The sequence below is a fragment of the Meleagris gallopavo genome, chromosome 31 (genome assembly GCF_905368555.1).
Source record: "Meleagris gallopavo chromosome 31, MGAL_WU_HG_1.1, whole genome shotgun sequence".
In the NCBI taxonomy this organism is placed as follows: Eukaryota; Metazoa; Chordata; class Aves; order Galliformes; family Phasianidae; genus Meleagris; species Meleagris gallopavo.
Window position 1 is genome coordinate 604435 of NC_139434.1, and position 18085 is coordinate 622519.

The 18085-nt window shown below is 50.4% G+C and overlaps 1 protein-coding gene across 1 annotated transcript; it reads right to left on the reverse strand.

Annotated features, from left to right (window-relative positions):
- Positions 1-688: 688 nt before the first annotated feature.
- LOC100545322 (keratin, type II cytoskeletal cochleal) lies at positions 689-10479 on the reverse strand. The gene is made up of 9 exons (XM_003205997.5): positions 9976-10479; positions 9057-9265; positions 6624-6684; positions 5931-6026; positions 5043-5207; positions 4789-4914; positions 3369-3589; positions 2805-2839; positions 689-1969 (listed from the first exon to the last, which is right to left on the reverse strand). The coding sequence occupies exons 1-9, from the start codon at positions 10366-10368 to the stop codon at positions 1797-1799; spliced, it is 1479 nt and encodes a 492-aa protein (XP_003206045.1). The 5' UTR covers positions 10369-10479; the 3' UTR covers positions 689-1796.
- Positions 10480-18085: the final 7606 nt, after the last annotated feature.

Genomic DNA, 18085 nt, shown 5'->3' on the forward strand with positions numbered 1-18085 from the left:
CAGGCTGATAGCACGGCTCTGCTGGGCACACGGGGAGCTGCCCTCCCTGCATTAGTGCCACGTGTGCTGTAAAACCACACACCCAGCCTGAGCTCTGCACTCATGCAGTGGGCTGGGATGACAGAGTAGGGTTTGCCACAGGCACAGCATCTCCCAGGCTTTAATGGTCTCATAGCCACCGTGGTGCTGCAGGAAACAGCTTTTCTCACTGACTACAGAATTTCTGCCTGGCCCCATTTCTATCCCATGGAATGACACCTTCAGCACTGGGGGCTCACCCCACATCTGCACACACTGCTCACCTGTGCTGCCCCAAAAGGAGCAGCAAGGATCTGTCCTTGTGCAGATTCATTTTGCTGAGCTTTGGCTGCTTGCAAGCAAAGCATTTCTCCCAGAGTTTGGCTCCTCTCTGCTCAGCATACGGTGCTCAGAGAGGGGTCGGTCCCAACTGGTTCCAGTTGTGCTGAGGGCTGGGCTGAGCCAAGTTGAGGGAACAAAACCAGTCCCATCACCCAAACCCAATGCAAAGCAGGGGAATAAATTCACCCATGGGTGAGACTGCAGGCAGCAACCCCAAATCCTCATCCCGACCACAGCGTGGCACTGCTCCAAGGGACACAGCCTGGAGGGAGGCGAGGACTGGGATGGTTCTCCAGGCTCTTAAGCAGCAACACACGAGGAACTCAGCTGGGACTGAAGAAGCACACAGCAGGGCAACTTTATTAACGGCCTCATGGCAAACTCCCAGACCACAAAGGTATAAAACATCAACCAGAGATACGCTGCTAGGACACGGCAGAGCACGCAATGCAACAATTCCATGCAGTTTCTTTGACTTGTTTATTCAAAAATTCTTCCTACCGCAGTAACAAACTATTTTCCCCGGCGTGTTTAGGTTGAAGACTCATTTTGGCAGGAACAAGGAGTTATTGTAATGAAGCATCAACAAAACACGCTTTTTTCCCAGTGGTAGGAGAGACCCCGGATATCACTAGTAATGCTCTGCAATATAGGGTAGTAAACAGAGGCACCCAAGGGTGGGGAGTGTTATCTCCCATTTCAGTGTGCTGCTTGTAATTTTAAGCAATTTCCATACCCTTTAGGCTTTGGGCTTCTGTTAAGAAGACAGAAAGGACGAGTTTGTGAGTTATTTTGTTATACAGAACCTATAAAGGAGATCTGTCTGCATTGCCTTCAGTAAGAAATTAGCTTCCATTAGACCAGCATTGTTCAATTCCATTTCTGAGCCAATTTCTAAAGAACATAAGGAGAAACCCAAAGCAGTTTCACCATTTTCTTCCTGGTATATTTTAAGAAAACAACCCCAGACTGAAATCTCAGTCAGGGCTGGCACTTTCTGAGCAGCCCAAGGGAATGAAGTCTTCCAAATCATATTCAGAGGGAGATAATCTGGTCTCTTCTGTAAAACCACAGCAGAAATGTGGAAAAGCTTGCCACAATGATTGTTTTGCCCTTCAAAGGGTGAAAGCCAGCCCTGAGCAGGGGTACCAAGCATACAAGTAACAAAAGCATTAACCTGCCCGCTTCCCTGGAGGAATTTCACCCTACAGGCTTGAACCTGCTCTCAGTGGGATGGCTCCCACTGAGTTCAACAGTACAGGGTCAAGCCTTAGGTGTGACGCAGCAGGGTCAGGTACTCTGGTATATCTTATTCCAATTCGTTCATCACTGCAGAAATTTTGCAGCCAATTTGTCCTACGAAAGGCAACCAAACTTCTCTTTCTGTGTTTTCCCTCCTCCCGTGTCGTGGGTACCGCTGGGTTCCGTTCCTGCCTTTACTTCCTGAAGCTTCTGGTGGATGAGGTCGTGGTGACGGTGTAGGATTTGCTGGAGCCTCCCGAGGAGAAGCCGAGCGCTCCGCTGCCCATCCCTGCTCCCAGGGCAAGGCCTCCACGGACCCCTCCTCCCAGGAATCCACTGGATCCACCACCGCTGGAGGTGACCATGGCTGCGGCGCAGAGAGAAGCAAAGCAACCATAAGCATTGGGGAACAGCAAAACCCAGCCTGGCCCCCTTCTCAGAAAGGGCATTTTTAAATCTCAGCAAACAGATGAGAGCTTCCTAAGACCACCTGCTAAACACAACGCCCAGGACACAAATATCTTGCTCCAGTTTGGCACAGAGCATGTACCAGCTGTGCGTGCAGGGGGAGTTGCACCCCCCTCCCCCATTCATCACTCAATGGCTCAGGGCCTCCTGCAGAATGGGGAACCCAGTACCATAAACACAGTATCAGAAATACATTCTGCTCATCTCGTGGTGCACCAGACATGCCCACAGCCATCAGCAGCAATAAGAAGGTGAATGGATGAAAAGCAGATTCACTGGTTAAGAGCAGTGTCTCCAAGACACCTGCTTATGTCCAGCACGCAGGTAAGGCAAGTGACCAGTGCTTCCCAAGGTGGAAAGACACCCTCCAACATCACCTTTCAGCTGGCTTCTAATGCAGGCTCTTATCTTTCTCTCAACTTTTCTTTTTAGTGCACTTTTCTCCGTACAAAAATGGGAGGAAGGGGACAGGGCAAGGGGGAGTCAATATTCCCCCATTTTAACACTCACACAGATTCATTCATTCATTCCCCCATTTGTACAGATGAGTTAGAACTGAAATCTGCCATGGAGCCAACAGCACTATCAACTTTTGTCCCGGGGGGCTACCATTTAAGAAGGGGTTAATTAAGGCAGGGCACTACAAGGCTCCAGCATGCAGACCCAGCTGATCCCATCTGCATTTCCCCTAGAAACTATAAGAGTAACTATTATAAATAATAAAATTAACTCACAGATGTTGACGCTGCCAACCCCATCGCCAGCCAACCTGTTGGAGCAGAAAAACACAAAGGCAAAAGGGAAGAGAACGGGTTAGACTCTGCATTACTCAGTGTTCCCCCAGGGCCTCAGTGCTGGGGATGAAGACAATGGCAGTGAGTTATTACTGCTGCTGTAAATAATTCAGACAAGATAAGTGTGCCATCCAGCGCTTTGTTCTGGCCCTACATTTACAAGCTCTGTTATCACCTGGAGGGGAGGTGCTGACAGAGCACAAAGAACTGTGGCTTAATTCTATGGGAATTTAAGCCACTTGGAAATCTTCTTCCACGTCCTCAAATGTACAACGGAAAGCAGCACTTATTTCCTTGTATGTTTTCATCAAACTATCCACTCTTCCCCAGATCTTGACAGTTTGGCTCTATGGCCAAAGCATATTCAGAACCAAAAATCAGTTTAAAATGCAAAGTTTTCTCTTCCGTGTTTCCTTCTAGAAATTGGAACTGGGCCCTCATGATGTCACCACGATACAAAGGGTTGGATCCTTCATGAATGTAAACTCCCCAGGCAGAACCCACCTGCTCTCCTCGCCCTCCAGCAGCTTCCTGTAGGTTGCAATCTCAATGTCCAGGGCCAGCTTGACGTTCATCAGCTCCTGGTACTCACGCAGCTGCCGGGCCATGTCCTGCTTTGCCTTTTGCAGAGCAGCTTCCAGTTCCTCCAGCTTTGTCCTGGCGTCTTTGATAGCCAACTCACCACGTTCCTCAGCTTCAGCAATGGCAGCTTCCAGCTTGGCACGCTGCAGTGACAAAGCAGAGCATCTTAGATCTCACCACCCATGGACTTCTGGCACAGGCCAGTCCATCTGTGGTTCTGCAGAGCTCAGAAAGCTCCTTCCAAAGCCATACAAACTCATGCCTACACATTTTTTGGGTCACCACAGGGAGATCAGCCTGTGAAGGAAGCTCACCTCATTCGAGGACATTGTATTCTGAACAGCAATTCATCAGACCCTACTTCTCAGCACCAATTACACTTTCAGAGGACTTTCAGTTGACCCTCAGTTTCTCTGACCACCCACACTGCACACAACAACCCTACAGTTAGGGTTAATGCAAGCTCTGGGTTTCCCTCTTTATGCCCCAGAGTTCATTCACAGCCAGTTGATCTCCAGCAAGCTTTGATGTGAGGCAAGCATGGGCTGCAGCAGACCTGCAATTAACAAACAATGCACATACCCCAAAAAGCATCTCTATGGGGGTACATCAAGCTGGCAGCCTAATGCACACCCACCAGTGTCCTTTGCACACCCAGAGAGCTTCGTGTTTGGCAGGAAGGGCTCACAGTGAACATATGTTTTATACTCTCATTCATTATTCAGGGAGCTGCACTGGGTCAGCTTTTTGCTGGTAAATGTATGTGGAAACATCCCTGCCCTGAAACCAAATAAACATGAATGGATGAATCACAATGGCTTATCTCCAGCCTGTGAACTGCTGGTTGTTCACAGCCAACCTTCAGCCCCAAAACGGTCTGAGCCATGCACTGTTCTGGCTCTCACCAGCTCTACTGATAAAGCGATAACCGCCTCTGGAGAAAGCAAACAGAACTCCCATACAGCTAAAAAATCCTTTTGTGTGCTCAAACATGGTGTTCCCTTCTGCACAAAAGGGAGTGGACAAAGATCCCAGCAGCAAAATGGCACAAGGAACGTGTGCAGCTGAGCACAGCTGAGCAGGTTGCTGCATTCAGCGCTGCCCTTTGGAAAGGGCTCTGCATCTCCCCATTTCTGCACTCCCAGGACTCTATAGCTCAGCTCCTTTTCAGCACCGTATTTGTGGTTTTTTTCTCCTCCTGCAGAACTGATGTCTTCCAGGATGATGGCTGCAGCTATCCCAAACTGCTTCTAACAGATGCTGCCTTAAGCTTTGTCTCCCGGTCCACCCGCTGCTGATAAACCCACTGCTCTGCAGCAAGAGAACAAGGGCAGCTCCTCACCTGGGCCTTTGCATTTTCAATCTCGCCCTGCAGCCTCTGGATCACACGGTTTATCTCTGTGATTTCATTCTTGGTGTTGCGCAGATCATCCCCGTGCTTCCCAGCAGTGACCTGCAGCGCTTCGAACTGCGACACAAGGAAGGATGGAGTCAGACCAGCAGCCCACCACAGGCTGAAACCTCTCCACACTCATCATATGTAGGAGAGACGGAATAATAGAAGCTGTTACTGCCCTTCTCTCTCCCAAAACTCACCTTGCTCTGGTACCAGGACTCAGCCTCTGCCCGGCTCCTGTTGGCAATATCCTCATACTGTGCTTTGACCTCTGCAATGATGCTGTCCAGGTCCAGGTTTCTGCTGTTATCCATGGACAGCACCACAGAGGTGTCAGAGATCTGGGCCTGCAGCTCACGAAGCTCCTGCCAGTCGCATTAAAAACAACACTATTAATCATTGATAAGGGCCTCTCTTTTAGAAGCCAATTACAGAGAGAATCTGAGAAGAAAAGGGAAGCAGATAGAAGTTCATTGAAACCATCACTAATTAAAAGGAAACCAACTGAGTCACATCAATTGTGCACAGCACAGCAGCAGAAAGGGAGCCACTTGTTATCACTCCCAGGTTAAGAGCAAGGTTAGCTGACTCCTCTCCTGAGATAAGACCTCGGCATGAAGTGCTGGCCTAAGAAACTTCAGCATCAGCTTCTCAGCAAAGGGCCAAATTCCACCATCTTACACAAGGGTGCAATGTGCCTGCTTGCATCACTTTCTTATCTTGTAAATGATGCCGAAGATAAATGAGTCTGGGACAAGGAGTTTTCCTTTCTCTCTTTCTCAGACAGCACACAAACACACACATCAGTGTTTCAGCACTGAGTATAATGCATTGCTTTCCTTGCTTTCACACTAACTGCATAAATAACTAAAGCATGTCCTAGCTGTGTTTGCAACAAAACCAACTCGCATCCCAGACAAGGAAAAACTACTGCGAGAGCTCACAGAACCTGTACTTCACTTGCAGCTCAGTTTTGCTTGCTTGGTCCCTCCACTACCTTTCTTATCTCTGGCAACAGCATTGTGATGCCCTCAGGCATCATTAGTGGTACTGCACTGCAGCACCCACAGGAAGCAGAAGGGCCTTACCGCTTCGTAGAGAGATCTCAGGAAGTTAATCTCATCCGTCAGCGCATCCACCTTGGCCTCCAGCTCCACTTTGTTCATGTAGGCAGCATCCACATCCTAAAAGAGTGACAATCCAGTGAGGTTGATGGAGTTTTGGTGACCAAGACCAGACTTTGCTGGCTTCAAAAGCAGCCGTGCACCCAGCAAGTTCCCCACATCACCTGCTCACCATCGTCAAACCCTCAACCCCCCCAGCATGCCCTAAAAGTTATCCAGGGGTGCGCTGAACTGCTGGTCCCTGTACGTTCTGCAGGGTTCATAGAATACCTTGAGTTGGAAGGGATCCATAAGGATCACCCATTTCAACTCAGTGATCCCAGGACTGTGCCTGCACCTATGTTTGCACAGCCAGTGACAGTTTGGACCACACAGACCATGGAAACTGGGCCTTATGGTCTCTCTGACTTTTTAGGTTTTAAGAGTCAAGGCAGGAAAAGATAACCTAAAGAAATATACAGCCATAACGTGTGAGATGCACAGGGGCTGCTTCTCCTTCCCTGTTCCTACAGCGATCCTGGTGCTCACATAGAAGCAGAAATGAGAGCTGAAGTTGGGTATCCGGGCAGAACAGCAGCAAAGGGATTGGAGGAGCAGGAGGGGGAGAAGGGCTGCACCCAGGTTTGATCAGACCCAGCTAATATTCAAGGTTCACACCTTCTTGAGCACCACAAACTCATTCTCTGCTGTCGTGCGCTTGTTGATCTCATCTTCATATCTGCCAGGAGAGAAGGAAGCAGTTAGAGCCTGGGTAAAAGGAAGCAATGTCTCAGTGAAAAGTTACCCAATTCTGCCCTCTCTCTCCCCATTTCTCCCTTTCTGAAGCACTTTGCCAGCCTGTGATTACCCAAGCAAGCCAGTCACAGGCAGAGGTTTGCTGCTGTGATCCACTGAGGATCTACATTTTTTGCATTGAAGGTGCCACGTTTGAAAGCTATTGTTTGGACAAACTGATGCCTGAAAGCTGCTCTGGTCCACACTGCCACCACCACTAAGCTGGGAAGCACTTCTCTCCCACTTTTTTTCCCATTGCACATAGGGAGTTTTCTGCTCCTTATCCCCACTCATGCACAGCCCAGTGCTGGCCTGCTGTGCTCTGCGTCCCGAGGCTCTCAGCTCCTTCCCTCAGCCACTGAGAGAACAAATAAATAAAAATGCAGAAGAGATGCAAACATTCAGCACATTTATCTGCACTGATCAAGGGGCTGTTAAAGCTCTGCTCACTCTGTACTTCCTTACTCCAGGCATCCAAGCACACTGTGCAGGTGCAAGTCACACCTAAGAGTTGAGTGCAATTATTCTGCACAGAGTGGCTCTGCTCTAAAGCCCCACAGGCTTCTAATAGTGGCCACATCCCTTCTTTAAGTGTCTGACTTGAGGTGCAATGACTTCAGTTCTCAGCAGACATAAATCATGCTGCATTGGCTTTATGGATTAGCCTCACAGATTTTCTACCACCTGCAAGCCTGGCTCTCAGAATCTGCTTTTCAGAGCTGTGTACAGCCAACCTGCTGACCCCAGACAGCAAGAACCTGCTGTGTGGATCCTGTAAGTCATCTCAAAACTAGAGCAGGAACCACTTTAACCAGCTGCTTTGGAACGGCTGCTGGCAAAGTTAGAGCTCTGTACTATTGGCACAGTCCTTGGATGGCTAGCACTGCAATTTGCCTTCCAAAGTTTGAGCTAGTTCAGTTTTAAGCCTTCAGGTAACACTCCTAGTGCTTTGCACTGGAAGCTTGCCCATCCATGCTGGTATAAGCAGGTGTTGTCCTTTTGGAGGTCATTGAACTGCATCCGTTGCTATTGCAGAGCACTGCACAACACGGGCGCTGCACCTGTGCTGCATATGCATAGCAGAAAGGAATCAGAGCCCGGCCTCTAGCAGAGGTAATCAGAGAGGTGTACAAACAAAATAAAATATAACACAGCACCAATTGCATTTTTTATAGAATGGTTTGTTGAGCTCTATTTGCAACAAATCATTCAGTGCTCTCCGTAACTCCCACGGAAAACCCAGCACAGCCCACACAGAGCCACGTGGGCAGCACTACCCAGAGCATTCCTGCCCTTGCTTACTTTGAACCACACCCTGAGTCAAGGCAGTGACCAAATAAGGGACCGAATTGCATCCCCTGGAGCCTGGTGCATATCAACCTCCTCCCCTACCTGAGATATTGGTGGGGAATGGCTGTGTATGAAAATGAGGCAACAGGCACATAAGGGGCTACTCATGTTTTAGGTATTTGATTCAGGAGATGAGATTTTCTTCATACGAATGAGGAGAAACAGGTCCTGAATTCCAGTTACCCAATCCAGCACCTCAGGCTCCTAATTCCTGCTTCCCTCCCCATATAGGGTTTTGCTCCCCAGCATGGACCCCTCAGTGGGAGGAATAAATAAGCACCTGTGCACCTTGTATTCGTGTGATATGCAGCTAAAATTAGGGCTACAGCTCCTCTGGGTGCAAACCAGTTCCCTGCTGCTGCCGTGCAGAGAAACACAGTGCAACTGTGAGTAACTGAGCAGAGCTGGGAGAACATCATTCCCATGCTCCTCCTTGGGAAGTGCTGGCTATTGACTTTCCCTAAACACACCCTGGGGATTATCAGATGTTTGCTGTCAGTTCCTGCTTGATCCAGTTTGCCAGCCCCCTCTTTTCTTTCCTTTCAGGCATTTCCCTGTAGGGCTGCACTGGGCACAAAGGCTACTTTCTTGATAGCACTCCTCACAAGCAAGTGATTCGGATAGAAAAACTGCTAAAAAATAATGCAAGTCATCTGCTCCATTGCCTCCCCATGGAACAAGAAGCAGTTTACCCACCTCCTGCAACCTGCAGAGCTCCTATGGGGCTCCTACAGACCCAGACAGTCCAACCCAAAGTAAGAATCGATCCCTGAGGAGGCTGCAAAGCAAAGCCATGGGGATGGAGCATGTGAGAGCAAGGTGCCAGGAGCACCACATCACCCAGGCAGCTTCCTTGGACAGACACCGAGCAAAAAAACAAATCGCCCTCCCTAGCAGAAAAGCTGGGGACACCTCTACCAATCTAACTGTTCAGCTATACCGTTAGACGGTTGGATTATACATTACTTGGCCTTGAAATCCTCAACAAGATCCTGCATGTTCCTCAGTTCACCCTCCAAACGCCCTTTGTCATTTAACAACCCGTCCAGCTGCCTCCTCAGGTTGCTGATGTACGCCTCAAACATGGGGACGATGTTACTCCGGGTGGTCTTCTGGTCCTGGAGCAGACTCCATTTGGTCTCCAGCATTTTGTTTTGTTGCTCCAGGAACCGGACCTGCCGAGAAACCAAGGAGTCATTTGTGAAAGGATGGGGAAGGGGGGGAATCTGACACTGCAGAGCTGGGATGCTGGGGGATGCGTGTGCTGTGGATGGTATCTGAAGGATGCACCGTGTGGATGAAAAGCACCTACATTCTTTAAAGGGTGATAAAGTCCAGAGGGAGCATGGCTGCTCTGGGGTTTGCCTTGCAGGATTGAGGCTTTGTTTGAATTAAAGATAAGGAGATTCTGCTTGCCTGACGTGTAAGAGAAACCACTCAGAGATCACAGTGTCAGCCAATTAAACCCAACTCCACAGCTGGATTCCTAACATTTTGAGGATGCCAGAGCTGGTTTACAATACAGGGTCCCCAGTCCATTGGTGGGAGATAACAGAGCTGCAGAGGTACAGGGCAGTGCAAACAAACACAGCAAGCCCTGACTTACATCAAAGGTCTGTTCTACCAGGTCAGCTCCTTTCCAAATAGCCCCCTCCCTCTGATTTGCTGGTGCGTGTGGGGCTGCAATGCCAGCTAAGTAAAGGGGGTGCAAAGCTGGCCTAAGCAGAGCAAAAACCTCTGCTGACAGCAGAGATTTAATAACAGTTATTAGACTGCAGGAAAATCATATCAGGTTGGTGAAACCCCAACCCCAATCACGAACCCCCACCCCGTTAAGTGAGTTTTGGGTCAGGGCTGCATTCAAGCCCAGCGCAGCCAGCCTCACCTTGTCAATGAAGGAGGCAAAGCGGTTGTTGAGGGTCTTGATCTGCTCCTTCTCCTCCTTGCGCACCCGCTGGATGTTGGGGTCGATCTCCAGGTTGAGGGGGGTCAGGAGGCTCTGGTTGACCGTGACCTCCTGGATGCCAGCCCCGGGGGCGATGGCCCCACCGAACCCCACGCCTCCATAGCCGTATCCAGAGCGAACGCTGTAGGAGCTGCTGCCTCCGAGGGAGATCCGCTTGTTGGCAGAGCCCAGGTTGTAGAGGCTGGAGCTGCCAAAGCCCCCTGCCTTGCCAAGGCCACTGCCTCCACGGACAGAGGAGACGGAGCTGACCCGTATCTGGCTGACCCCTGGGACGGCCACGGAGCGAGAGCTGAAGCTGACGGAGCGGGACATGGCTGCTGCGGGTCCTGCGGTATCCCCTGTCCTTAAACCTGAGGGTAGCTGTGCTGGGAGACCAGGGCAGGGAGCAAGTGAGCTCTCCTGTTTCGCTTCCCCTTTTATCCGTTAGGAGAGCTGGGCTTGGCTCGAGGGCAAAAGAGGGATCGTTTTACTGCCTGCAGATCTGGGTGTGCCTGGCAGCCCTCCCACCCTCCGTCAACCTGCTGAACCCGAAGGGAAGGGCCGGGGAAGGGGGACAGGACACACCTGGCGCCCGGTGCTGTGCTCACAGCTTTTGTTCCGCAGCTCCCCGTGTCCCTGCCACCAGCACAGCTGAGGGACGTGAAGCACTGGGCTCCTCCGTGCAGAGAAGAGGTGCAGCAGGACAGGGCTGATCCCCATTTCCTCGAAGCTTCTGTTCCTCCCTGCTTGCGTGAGGGGATGCTGGAGTGAGAAGAGGGGGAATATGCATTGATTTCTAACTCATTGCATTGCAGGCAGCCCCCTGTGCAGCAGCAGAGAGGAGATAAGGGGTCTCAACTCAGTTTCAGGTACAGCCAAGTTTGATAAGAACCAAAGCCAGCTCACACCGTACAGTGCCCTGCCAGCCTGCTCTGTGCAGAAGAACATGAGATGCCACAGCTGTCCCCGGACGCAGCATTTTTGCCATCCTTCCCCTGTTAGCTCTGAAACAAAGGTGTTTTTGGTGGGTTGCACCTTGCAGGTTTAAATACTCAACAACAATACTCTCCTTTTCAAGACTGAAAAGGAATCATAGAATCGTTTGGAAGGGATCCTTAAAGGCCATCTATTCCAAATCCATTGCAATGAACAGGGAACCTACAGCTCCATCAGGCTGCTCAGAGCCTGGTCGAGCCTGACTGGAGGAAGCAGGACAGATTCCTGCTTAAACTCCAGGGCTCCCACGCAGAAGTGGTAGAGACACAAGAAATGGTTTTACAGGCCTTCTGCATTTTTTAATCACTTTAAAGGGATACGCATCTTTACTACCAGGTCATAAATCCTCCAGTCGGGCCAGAATGTGTCACTCCTCAGATCTTCCTCTCATCAGGGCGCTGAGATAGCTCTGGCTCCATTTTCTGGCCACAGCCTTCTCCAAGTATGTGCTTCCTTCTTCATGGGGAGAATGCAAGCTGGCTGCATATCCCAGCTACCAAAAGGAAATTCTCTTTTCAGAATGAGAAATGGAGCCTGACAGAGACAGATGAGGTGAGATCCCTCCCTGCGCCGTGAGAGCTGCTTCAGCTTTCAGCAGCAAAAAATAAGATTCACTGAGTGCAAAGCAAGCTTCTACGTTCCACACAGCCAGCTCTGCCTTGACCTGATGGCTGATGCAGACAGAATAGGGTTCATTGCATCTGTATGCAGCCACCTGCAAGGCAGAAGTCTCCAGCTGTGTTACTTGGCTTCAGGTCCTTCCAAGCACACAGAGAGGCCGCTTTCCTGCAACTCCTCTGGATTGTTGTAAGAGGAAGAGAGTTGGAGCTCAGAGTGCCACTTAAAAGCCCTGCTTTGGCAGGAATAACCTGCAACAAAGCAAGCTCTAACTGTGCATTTTATGAGGTTGCTTTCCAGTCTCAGCTGCCCTGCATCAGCGGATGGGATTTTTGCACAAGGCAGCATGCAAACCAGAAAGCAATCCAGACAGGTAAAATACAACTCCTCTGCCAGATAAACTGTCATAAAGGCAAACCTGTTCCCAGCAACCTCCGAGGAAACAACTGGTAGGCAACCAGAGAACTGAACTTCACCCTGCTTTGTACTATTGAGGGCCAGACCCACAAAAAGCCATTTTTCTAATTTAATTAATTACCACCATGCAACACGACTGATTGTAGGTGAAGATGAGTCTGTAGAGGTGGCCTTCCCAAGTTTCCACACACTGTTCTGTATCATTTCCGACCCATGCAATGACCCCCATGGGATTGGGGTCTGGTGATACAGAAGACACCGTATGGAGTGGTTAAGTAACCTTTAGGGAACTGAGTGCTTGGACCCTGTGACCATTCTGCTCAGGGTCACAACAAGCCAACCCTTCCCACTCCAACCAACTCCCTGTTATGCACTGACGCTCACAGAACCAACAAGAGCCACAGGTGATGATAAACCCCTCCACAAAACCTACATCAAATACACCGAATTTTCAATTCCAGCCCTGAAAGCACAGGAGAACCCCATCAAATATGGCCACATCCTGATGGAAGAGGAAGAAATCTTTGCAGATGAGCAAAACCACTTTAAGAACGTGGGTCAGTTGTCTCCTCGCGCTCAGTTGGTATCCGTGGGCTATCTCTTGCTGTGTGTTTAGACTGCAATGTTTGCTTTGAAAGCTTTCTGGAGCTGGGAGTGCCCTTAGGTTTTGTGTTTGCACAGCACAGTCCCAGTTTGCGATTACTGCTCCAAAGTGCTTCAACAGTGAGTCATTCATAAGTGAGCTTGCATCCTGACGACGAGCAGTGTTTTGGTGGTCTGATAAGTGGGGGCAATCGTACAAGAGCACAACACAGCACCCATGGGACCATCAGAGAACGACACTGTCAGGCTGTTATTCGTTATACCAATGCCCAAACGCAATGCCAATGCTGGTGCTTGCAGCCGTAGAGCTGCCATGCTGGTGGTGATATCCCCATGCTGCGATCACCGCTCACTCTCCTCCAAAATCTGGCTCCTAGAGGAGCTCTTGCAATAAACATTTGCAGCTCCTCAGCTATTGCTACGAATACTGAGAGACCTCCAAAGGAAACCTGTGCAGCACCTGTGGTTTGGGAGCAGTAAGAGAACATCTACAGTGTGATGTATGAACACACAGACACAAGCCACGTCAAGACAAAGTGGTTAATTCACATGAAGGATTATTGAGTTGTACTTTCCGTGTCACTGGGGCAATAAAGCTCAAAGCAATGACACAGCTCAGCAGCACAGAATCTCAATGACAGGAAAGCAGCTTTTCCAGAAGGCTGCTGGTTCAAAGGATTCAACGTTCCAGAGGTTGGTACCTCGGTACAGCTCATCAGCCTCCTGCTGTAACCCGGGGCCCCACGCCTACCTCGAGGCTGTTTAATTCATGCCTTTAATTCTGCCACTGCCCATTTCTGAAGAATTGAAGCGGTTCCCTTGAGCTTCATACGATCTTCCTGTTTTTGTTAACTCACACCCATTTGGTCTTATGTTGATAAACTGAGCCCTCACACCTCTCAGAATCCAGAGGCTTTTTTGGAAACCTCGAATTCCTGCTGTGGCCTCTCTGTTCCAATGCTCATGGTGAGGTGCAGAGGCCACGTGCTCGTGCAATTTGCACTACGAACTCATGCAGTTTTACACATGGGAATTTTGCTCAGTGGCTCTAACAGCTCCGTGTCTCCACCAGCACTGGAAGCTGCTACAGTGGGGCTCACCTCTGCTACACTGCATCTCCCAGCTACACCTCTCCTTCTTGAAACAAAGCTGAGCAGACTTAGTGTTGACAGGGTCATCTTAAGACCAGCAGGAACAGAAAGATCACCTGCTTGCCCAGAGTGACAGCCAGCTGCCACAGAGCAGAGCCAACATCACATTAACAGCACAGCTTCCAAAAGCTGCTGCCTTCACTGCAGGAGCAGAACTTCTCTGTTCCTCCTTTTATCTGAAACACAGTGGCTCAAAGCCAGAGGCTTTTAGATTGCAGAATCATAGAATGATGGGATGGTTGGTTTGGAAGAGTCCATAAAGATCAGAGAAGCAGAGGATGGTTGGGTTGGAAGGGTCCTTCAAGATCACAGAAACATAAGATGGTTGGGTTGGAAGGGTCCTTCAAGATCAGAGAAGCAGAGGATGGTTGGGTTGGAAGGGTCCTTCAAGATCAGAGAAGCAGAGGATGGTTGGGTTGGAAGGGTCCTTCAAGATCAGAGAAGCAGAGGATGGTTGGGTTGGAAGGGTCCTTCAAGATCAGAGAGGCAGAGGATGGTTGGGTTGGAAGGGTCCTTCAAGATCAGAGAAGCAGAGGATGGTTGGGTTGGAAGGGTCCTTCAAGATCAGAGAAGCAGAGGATGGTTGGGTTGGAAGGGTCCTTCGAGATCAAAGCAGCACAGAATCACAGCATGGTTGGGGCAAGAGGGATGTCAAAGATCCTCCAGCTCCAGCTCCTGCCCTGGGCTGGTTTCATGGTCTCACCCCTCCATCAGCTATCCAGGGTTTCCTCCATGGCCTTGAGCAGCCCAAGGGCTGGGTCACCCCCAGCTTTCAGCCCATCCCCATAGCAGAGGCACTGTAGCCTCTGAGCATCCCTCACGTCCTCCTCTGGCCCCACTCCAACAGCTCTATGTCTTTCTCATGCTGGGGTCTCAGCATGATAACAGCACAAACCCACCCACCGCCATCTCCAGGATCACCTCAGACCACCATAAACAGCTGTTTCCCCTGCAGTCCTCCCCCCAGCTATTTCCCATCCGCTCAGCACAGTGACGCAGCTCCACACGGCGCAGCCCCGTGTACCTCCCGCCCCGATTGCACCCGGAGCACTGCAGCTGCTGCTATGGGAGCTGCGTTGCCATGAGCTCCAGGACAAACAAGCAAACCCAGCCCACGGGATCCGTCCTGGGGACACAGAGCAGTGCAACTCCGGCTCCCCGCACCTGACGCACGATGCAAGCATTTGAGCTATGGACTTTCTTCTCTCTCCAGCCTCCTTAACATGCACTTGAAGCTGTTTTTTTCCCCTCTCCCCCAAATTATGAGATCTTATGATTACAAGAAATCATGAAGGAGTAAGTATAAATATAGCTATAATTACGTATAATCGTAATTACACGGATAATTTTTTACATGAAAGTTGAGAGCCGCTCCCGCAGCTGAAGCCTGAAGGAAAACAAACAAACAAACCACTGCAGTTCTCCATCCTGGCAGTGCTAGGCTCAGCTTTTCTGGAGATGGCACACCTCAGGAGAGAATGGAAAACCCACATTTTGCCCCCAGAAAATCACATGTGAGCTATGAGCCTGGCCCATTGCATCTCTGGGTCTGTTCCATTTCCCAGTGGTAGAGCTGAGCTGAGCTCTGTGCATACACCCACAGCACACAGAGGGGCTGGGGTAGATCAGAGTCCATCTATCTCAGCCAGTAACACACGCTGAGCAGCACACAAACCCAGGGCAATTACAGCCATCCTCCCAGCCATACTCCTATAGCCATCAGCGCTTAGCCCTTCCCAAATTGCATCTTGCCCAGCACATTTATCTGCTGCTTATGACCTCTCTCCCCACTGCTGGTCCATTCCTTGGGTCAACCCATTCCTGCCACCACAGCCTGTGGCAACGAGATTGCACGTGGTGTGAGGTCTCCCCGTCTTCCTCTTTTAATTGACTCAATTGCAAAGCAAAGCACGCCATTCACAGCAGGCAACGCAGTGCAATGGCACTCTGCATTACTACGGGAATTGTGGGCCTGATTCATGTCTAGGTTAAAGGATAATGCCATCGTAACTGGAGCCAAGTGAATGGAGCGGGGATGGAGAGGATTGATCGTGCACAGTCATCAAGAAGAAATGCCCTTATCAAAATTCTGCTTCAGACACAGCTTGGGCAGAGCCAGTGGCACAACGCCAGCTGACACCAACCGATCCTCCACCTCCGGGTTCAGGAGGGATTAAGGACTCCCAAAATGACAGCCATCCTCATGCACCCTTGTTTGTACAGCCCTTGGCACAACATAATTAAGAACAACGACTGAGTGTCTTAATAGCTGCCACAAGACAAACAACCATCTGCACCCCTGTGGCTGCAAGGAACAAAGCAGCTCGGCAGCCTCTGGCCCCAATTATGAATTCCGAAACCTTTTGCAAAATCAAAGCTGTCCAAACAGACCTGTTGCCTAACGAACTCTCCTAAGGAAGAAAAATAACGAAGAGCAACACAAATCTGTGTGCAGTATTTTTCAGATAAGCTGTCCTGCAGGCAGGAAGTCCGTGGGAGAGGCAGAGCTGCACCACCTCCCTCCACTCCCTAAGCACATCGCTTATCACATCAGCACTTGCTTAAATCTTTGGGACACAAGACTGCAAAAACACCATCAGATCTGGGGCCAACTGTGCTGCTACAGAGGGCAGTTTGCAGCAGTTGGGTTTCCGGAGGGAGCTGCTCCTGGAGGAGCTCTGGGGACATCTCCCACGTGGAGCTGCAGCACTGCGCATAGCAGGAGCTTGCAGCCCAATTTTTGGAGCATCAGAGCAGTTTTGTGAAAGTCAGGCAGAGAAGCTGAAAGCAGTTGGCAAAGGTGGAGAGGGGGTCGGGTGGAAGGGAGGGGTAAGATCTCCCCACGGATGAGTCACAGTTGAAAGACAAAGGTAAATAACATTCAAATGATTAATTGGTTATGAGTGTTTTATTACGGCTGTAATCACGGAGATGAGACGATAACCTTTGCCTACAGAGGGGCCAGTTCAGCTCTCAGAGGGATATAAGTGCTTTTTCCTAGTATTGCACGCACAGAAATTCCTAGGATTTAGGCTTCCCATTTGCCATGCTGGGGAGGTATTTATATATATTTATCGCGTTTATCCCCCAGACAGCAAAACCCCTGCATAATGACACTCCAGCCTCCACTTTTAACCCAACACTCCCAAGTGGCAGCTTCCCAATGAACTCCAAAATGAAGGTGCACCCCCTCTCCCCCTCTTCCTCTGGTTCTTTTGCAGCTGGTGGTCATGTTTTCCAGTGAGAGCAAAGTGCAGGACCAGCAGCCTTGGACCCAACAGAGCCCAGCCCTGGTGCTGATGGCAGCAGAAGGTGGGGCAGGGCGTTGCACAGAGCCCTGTGCAACGTGTGTAATCAATGCATTCGGTGGTGACAATAGTAATTAGGATCAGAATTACCTCCGCATGCCCACGCTGTCTCACACGAGGTCTGTAGGAGGGGAGGGAATATCAGGATCAGCAGTGCTGTACAGATCCGGAGCTGCTGCTCGGAATGAGCTTCTCCAGACCCAAACCAACCTGGCAAACCCCAAACCAGCCTCAACCATCAGCACGATTGCCACCAGGGAGGAGAGCAGCTGAGCAGAAATGGGGCAAAAGGAAGAACTATTTTGCGTGTACTAGGAGTGAGATTGCTTCCTGTGATGCTGAAGATGCTTTGCTCCTGCAGACACATGGGCTGCATGGTCCCTCGGCTGCAGCAAAGGAGTTGAGCAGAATTTCAGCCAATATAAAGACACCTTAGGGGCTGTGCAAGGCAGAGTCAGGCTCCCAGCTTCCTGCGTTCACCAGGCATGAATCAGCCAGGTAGAATTTAACCTCAGGAATTAAACTCGGGGTGAATCAGATCAGGTACCAGATTTCACCAGGATTACAGGCTTCCTCCTAGGCTTAGCACCAACCCAGTCCTGACAAATGCCAACACGTGCAGACACACGGGGCTGCTGCACGTGCATCCTAAAGAATGTGTCCTCCCGAGGATGAGGCTGTGCTCACTTGGGTCTGTGCAGCACGCATGCTACAGACCTGCTGAGTTTGAGGATAGTGGGCGGCCCCTGACAGCATGCTGAAGTGCTAAGAGGAAAGCCCAGGGGCTAACCCAGCACCAAAGCCATGCCTGCAGCGACTGCCCCTTGCAGCAATGCAGCACTGAGCTGCAGCTGAGTGTGCTGTGCTGTGCAGCTCCCGTGCAGTGCAGCGTTGCACCACGCAGGGAGTGTGCAGCAGGACAAAGCGCCTCGAGGAAAGCTGTGGTGAGGCTGAACA